The 7,104-nt window shown below is 32.8% G+C and overlaps 1 protein-coding gene across 1 annotated transcript; it reads left to right on the forward strand.

The window, feature by feature from the left end:
- Positions 1-921: 921 nt before the first annotated feature.
- On the forward strand, positions 922-3,193 carry LOC145087557 (Pentatricopeptide repeat (PPR) superfamily protein). Its single transcript, XM_079025520.1, has one exon. The coding sequence runs from the start codon at positions 1,053-1,055 to the stop codon at positions 3,123-3,125; it is 2,073 nt and encodes a 690-aa protein (XP_078881646.1). The 5' UTR covers positions 922-1,052; the 3' UTR covers positions 3,126-3,193.
- The last annotated feature ends 3,911 nt before the right edge of the window (positions 3,194-7,104 follow it).

Below are 7,104 nucleotides of genomic sequence, written 5' to 3' on the forward strand. Positions count from 1 at the left end.
TACATATAAGAGACTTACATGTCACATTTGTAAAGGACACTTTACTTTTTATGTCTTGGAAAAACGTGCAACATGATACACAAAAAAGCAACAAAGTCATTAATGTGAAATGCTTAAAACCATCGTATGGATTGTTTATTACGCACACAAAAGAGGATTGTTTATCACGCACCTTATACCGTCACCATCACAGTCCGCGTAATAAACGCCAACCACCATCTTCCAACATCGAAAACCGTTACCCATTTCAGCCTCCTTAAACCATCGATACCACCCAAAATTTGAAGAAAGAGTGCTCGGTAGTAGCAGATGTGGGGGTAACGACGATTACGATGTCTGTGAGGATGAGTGGTGGCGGAGTTAGGTTAGAGAGAGAGAAGCACATATTGATTCTGGTAGGGAGTTCTTTGCCGGAAAAGTGGTGTGCAGGAAGAGAGATGGTGCAGATGGCGGTCCAATGCGATTCTGGTGAAGGAGAGATGACAATGAGGAAAGTGACGACAGTTCTTATCATTTTAGGGTTTAAGGGTGTTTAATGTGTGAGAAAATGTGAGTATACAACAGAAATTCAAGAATTGTTTAATTTTTTGAATTAATGAAACTTATACGTAATTTTTTTTCTTTGAGTTAATTAAACGGATACAAGATATATGTCACGTAAACAATAAGCATAATATGATTGTATATTATGTATACCTCTTAAAATTCAAGAAATATGTAATATGCTTTATATAATAATAGTAAAGATAATTAAACTATCAAAGACACCATAGGTTTGGGGTGGGGGCATATTGGGCCATTCCTATTTAATAAAAACATATAAATTAAAATAGAAGAAAAAACCATTTTGCATGGTTTACTTAAAATTACATATATGATATTGGGTATGTTCGGGTATTTACACCCCTAGATGCGACAGCCCAACCATCCAAAATTCGGGTCCGGTTTCTTTTTGAAATCAATACAAAACGTTGCACAGAGAGTACAGACTACAGGGTCTTTCTTCTCCGGTCTACACACCATCGGTTTGGTAGACGTTTCAATACAAAATCATGAGATTGACGAGAGGCCATTTTCGAGCTATCATTGACTGTACTGAACGAGCTATATCCATTTCTTCCGATACCTTATTGAAAACCCCTAATCTTGAAAAAACTTTCTTCAAATCCCAAAACAGTGAAGATAATCTCGTAAAAAGACTATGCCGAGAAAACAAACATGAAGAAGCTATAATTAATCTATGCGAACGACACCGTTTAACAGAAGCAATTCAAGTACTTGATCATATGGAACGTCCTTCTCCATTAGTGTATTCTAATCTTCTTAAGCTTTGTCTTCAACAGAAAGCCGTCGAAGCCACCAAAAGAGTCCACACCCACATAAAAAGATCCGGTTTTTTCCCGGGGGCATCGAGTTTAAATCGAATTATAGACTGCTACTGTAAATGTGGGAGTCTTGTGGATGCACGTATAGTGTTCGACGAAATGCAAGAGAAGGATGTGTGTTCTTGGAATACTATGGTATCAGGGTATGCAAAAGCTGGACGGCTAAAAGATGCTCGTAACCTGTTCGATGAAATGCCTGAAAGAGACAATTTTTCTTGGAATGCAATAATTTCAGGATATGTTCGCCATGATCTTCCCAACGATGCATTACAGCTGTGTAGAACAATGCTGCAAGACTATAATGTCAAGCTCAACAAGTTCACAGTTTGTAGTGCGCTTGCAGCTTCTTCAGCAACTCAAAGCTTAATCATTGGAAAGGAAATCCATGGTCATATTATGCGTACAGGTATAGATTCTGATGCAGCTGTTTGGAGTGCTTTATCAGATATGTATGGGAATTGTGGGAGTTTGGATGAAGCTAGACACATATTTGACAAAACTTCAGATAAAGACGTTGTTACATGGACATCAATGATTGATCGGTATTTCAAACATGGGAAAAGGGAACAAGGGTTCCTTTTGTTTTCAAATTTGTTAAAATCCGGGAACAAACCTAACGAATTCACATTTGCAGGGATATTAGATGCTTGTGCACATCATAACACAGAAAGTTTAGGCAAACAAATACATGGGTATATGACACGCATTGGTTTTAACCAATCTTCTTTTGCAGCAAGTGCCCTTGTTCATATGTACTGCAAATGTGGGAACATGGAGGTTGCAGATAAGGTCTTTAAGTGGATACCAAAACCAGATTTAGCTTCATGGACTTCTTTGATCAACGGGTATGCCCAAAATGGGAAACCTGAAGAAGCTTTGAAGCTATTCGATTCGTTACTTGATACTGGAATTAAACCTGATCACATCACATTTGTTGGGGTTCTTTCAGCTTGTACGCATTCAGGTTTGGTTGATAAAGGGGTTGAATACTTTAATTCCATAAAACAAAAACATGGGTTGGATTATACCATTGATCATTATGCTTGTGTTGTTGATTTGCTTAGTCGATCTGGGAGGTTTATAGAAGCTGAAGAGATAATCAAGAAAATGCCCATGAAACCGGATAAGTTTTTATGGGGTTCTGTTCTTGCTGGATGTAGGATTCATGGGAATCTTGATTTGGCTAAACAGGCAGCAAAAGTATTGTTCAAAATAGAGCCTGAGAATGCAGCCACCTATGTCACACTCTCCAACATTTATGCTGCTGCTGGAAAATGGGGTGAAGTTGCAGACATTAGAAAGATGATGGATGTAAATCGGGTGGTGAAGAAACCTGGAAGAAGTTGGACTGAAATTAAGAGAAAGGTGTATACTTTTTTGATGGGAGATACATCAAATCCAAGATTGAAGGAGATTCATGAGTTGTTAGGGGAGTTGCAGAAGAAGATGAGGGAAGAAGGATATGTTCCTAAGATAGATCATGTGCTTCATGATGTAGAAGAGGAACAAAAGGAGGAAAATTTATCGTATCATAGTGAGAAATTGGCTATTGCATTTGCGATTCTTGTTACTCCACCAGGAACGATGATAAAAGTGTTTAAAAATTTGAGGACTTGTGTTGATTGTCATACTGCTATTAAGTACATCTCTAAAATTGAAAGTAGGAAAATTGTTGTTAGGGATTCGAGTAGATTTCATTGTTTTGAGGGTGGGAGTTGTTCATGTAAAGACTATTGGTGACTGGTGAGTTCACTCAATTAGCTGCAAGATTTTCTTTATTAATAAAAATGGGAAATTTCAATCAAGAATATTCATTCGTACTTTGAGTTATTCCTAAAATCGATCGATTCTTATTTAACTTTACTTTTCAAATGTATCAGAGTTATCGGTTTTTAGCCTCACCTATTAATCAAAATAACCAATGTATAAGATTTTTTAATAAAAACTAATTATAATTTTAGAAATCGTAAGTTTATTGATTTCGAATGGATAATACCAAGTAAATAAGTTATTTTTTCCTTTATATATGTACATACTTTATCAAATTATCTAAGTCACACCCTGACCCTTTAGTGGATATGGCTTCCATTAGATAAGTCTACACAAATTGATAATAGAAGGTTCCGATGTTTAACAATTTCACATCCAGCTCCAAAGATCTTACTTACATTGAAAAACATAAACATTCACAATTTCGATAACTATAGCAATTTTGACTATAATAGCGTGATTGAAGAAAGTTTGATCCTATCTCCAACTTGATTTTTGTGAAACCATAAACCCTATAGAAAGTTGACTCTGTCTTCGGTCACACAAAGAAAACCAATCGCAACCTAAAAAATTCAACCCATGAAGCTCGAAATTGAAGCCCACAAAGGTGAAAATTTGGTTTACCTATACAGTACAGTACACTAGTACGGAATGCCGAACTTGAAGCCACACAAGAAGAGTCACGGTTTTAATGTTTTAACAGAAACGTCTTTCTTTTCTTTGAATGCATATAATGTATCTAATTGCAAATGGTAATCTTAAAAGTAGCCTTCATTTGATTGCAATTTGCAAATGGCCATCTTAAAAGAGAAACAACTTCCTTTTCTTTAGTTGATCATAATAATGTTGATTATTGATTGCAAATGGAGTGTGCAAGGTAAATGTTTAGTGTCTAATTTGTTGGCAATCTTAATAATTTTCATATGATTCCATCACCATAACCGAACGAAAAGCTAAAAGGCAAATGAGAAATTGTGTATATATAAATATTTATTTCTCTCAAGAACATAAACCTGGGACCACCGATTTATTTTTTTGATATTTCTTCGGTTGATTAAAGCAATGACACTTGAATATAAAGAAATTTTAGGGTTATAAATTGGAAAAAAAAAATTTAAGGTATAATGTAAGTAGAATGTTTTAACTGCTTATTTGAAAGTAGCATGTTATAATCTTTTTGAGTTCCTCCCTAAGTACTTGGTCATTGAAGTCGAATTCTACATTTTTTTAACATACTGAAACAATTTCACTAAATATTTGAATAAAATTACTTGGTTGTTTATGAAAGCACAGAAAGAGTTTTCTATAGAAATTTGAAAAAATTATGAAATATAAAAATAAACATTAGTAAAATGTTAAACATATAAGTGATACCCAAAATATATATATATATATATATATATATATATATATATATATATATATATATATATATATATATATTAGGTTTTTTTTTTCCGAATTAAACCTCAATTTTAATTTTCTTAAAAAGACCTTGCATTTTTTTCTATTTGGCCCTTGTAGAAGGGTTAGTATTAATTTTCTGGTTTTAAACAAAAACAAGTTTCAGAAAAGCCCTCAACATTTTTTCCCGAAAAAACCTTGACATTTGAAAACTAGCTTTCAGTTGATTGCAAAATGACCATTTTAAAACAGAAACAACTTCATTTTCTTTAGTTGCTCCAAATAATCTTGATTGACTGCACCAATAGGATTATAGTTAAATTAAATAATTATTTAATTAAATAAATACAGATATTAAATGATTTTCATAATTGTATGTATATTAAATGATATCCATAATTACAATTCTCTTTCTTATGGAAACTAATTAAATTCGTCATTAATGTCAGCAACAACATTCTTTCAAAATGAATTCACATATAGGTTTTCATGTATGGGTTCATGTTTCGTTTATAGACTCATTTACTTAAAATACAACAAAGTTGTATGGAATATGAAGAACGAGGGTGTATTCTAATGTATTCTACTAGAATACACTCTCATTCTGTTAAAATATACTCTCATTCTTCTAGAATAAACTCTCATTCTACTAGAATACACACTCGTTCTGCATATTCCAGACAACTTTGTTGTATTTTGAGTGAGTAGGGACATGAAACAAAATACGAACTCATATATGAAAAACTAGATTTGAATTCATTCTGAAAGAATATTATTGTTGATATTAATGACGAACTTCACTAGCTTCCATAAAAAATGAATTATAATTATGGATATCATTTAATATATATCTTTATTTGATTGAATAATAATTTAATTTTTACTAAATTCTTATTGGTGCATTTTAGCACATAATAGATGTGAGAAACATTTGAACATAGCTATATATATATATATATATATATATATATATATATATATATATATATATATATATATATATATATATATATACACACACACACAAGTTACTTTTCTGCATAATCGTAATCTTATATATTCTATCTTTAAATTAGATTAACCTCATAAAAAACAGTCAACTCCACCACTTGGCTTTGGTTTGTTTTAAACTCGTTTAATTATGCTATATGAATCAACTCTAACCATCTCCATACCAATTAATAAAACAAGACTAATTACTAATGCACAACTTAAAATTAGGACTTAAATTATTCCTTACTTATTAGAGATGAGAGGTGGTACTAAAGATAAAGAAAAAGGAAAAGAATTATGCTATACTTTTGTTTTGTGTGTTTATTCCTTACGTATGTACTATGAGAAACTAGTTTTGAAAAATCTCACTGATTTGATTTCTTCTCTGGAATAACAAATTAGAAGAAGCAAAAGATAAAAAAAACATACATAAAATAAAAAGGAGTCCCGCTAATTTTTGTGAATTTGGCACACGTATATGTTCTTTCTTTTCTATAAATAAGATCTAACATGATCATTATGATAAAGAGAGACATATGATTAGCATGAAGGTACGTGAACACTCACATCCACTAAAGCTCATTGATTTGCAGCTACAATATGAAGAAGAGGAGGATGAAGAAGAAGATGAGGGTGGTTATCCGATTACAAAAAAAAAGTGGGCTTTGGAGGTGTCACATGTTGGACGTGTAACGAAGAAATCCATATGTACCACATGTACTACTACAAATGTATTATGGCTATTGGAGATTCATCATCATCATCATCATCATGTAATTATTTCTCACATCACAAATTTTGTGGTGAGCTCCCATCAAGGTTAGAACACCCATCACACTCATCACATACTCTTCACCTGCTACGATTTCCATATTCACTTGTAGATTCATATCGTTGGGTATGCAATTTTTGTAAGAGAAATAACAAGCCTGGAGAACTATTATACCAATGTGTTATATGTGATTTCCACATTGATATCAAGTGAGTTGTGGAAGTACGAAAAAATGTGATCCATCATCCATGCCACCCTCACTCGCTCATGTGTACAATCACTGAACCCATTTTGTGTTGCTGCAAGGCTTGTGGGAAAAGACATGAAGGGATCTTCTTTCAATGTACCATTTGTACTAACTTCACAATACACAATGAATGTGCTTTCCTACCAGAAAAATTGTTCATCCAAGAAAGAACACCAAATCATTCTATTTATCATATCCATCGCCTCACCATTTCATATTCCTTCCCCTTGAAAGATCAAAAAGGTAAACATTTTCCCAGATGCAGAGTATTTGGTGGTGATTTTGTAGGTAAGGATGATCTTTGGATTTACAAATGCGACAAATGTCTCTACTATGCCCATCTGGATTGCATAAGAATGCCCCCTCCAACTGCCGGTAATTAAATCATTTTTACTTTTACAATTCATTTCCTTTATATATATATATATATATATATATATATATATATATATATATATAGTATGTAGCTAATTCCTAATTTATTATTCTCAGGTTTTGGCAAAACCATTAAAAATTATGAAGATATTGACCAT

The sequence above is a fragment of the Lactuca serriola genome, chromosome 2 (assembly GCF_051521515.1).
Source record: "Lactuca serriola cultivar US96UC23 chromosome 2, Lser_US96UC23_V15, whole genome shotgun sequence".
Lineage (NCBI taxonomy): Eukaryota > Viridiplantae > Streptophyta > Magnoliopsida > Asterales > Asteraceae > Lactuca > Lactuca serriola.

Bases quoted from the DNA above. Each gene is read 5' to 3' on its own strand.
- LOC145087557 (XM_079025520.1), top strand. From the start codon at position 1,053: ATGAGATTGACGAGAGGCCATTTTCGAGCTATCATTGACTGTACTGAA.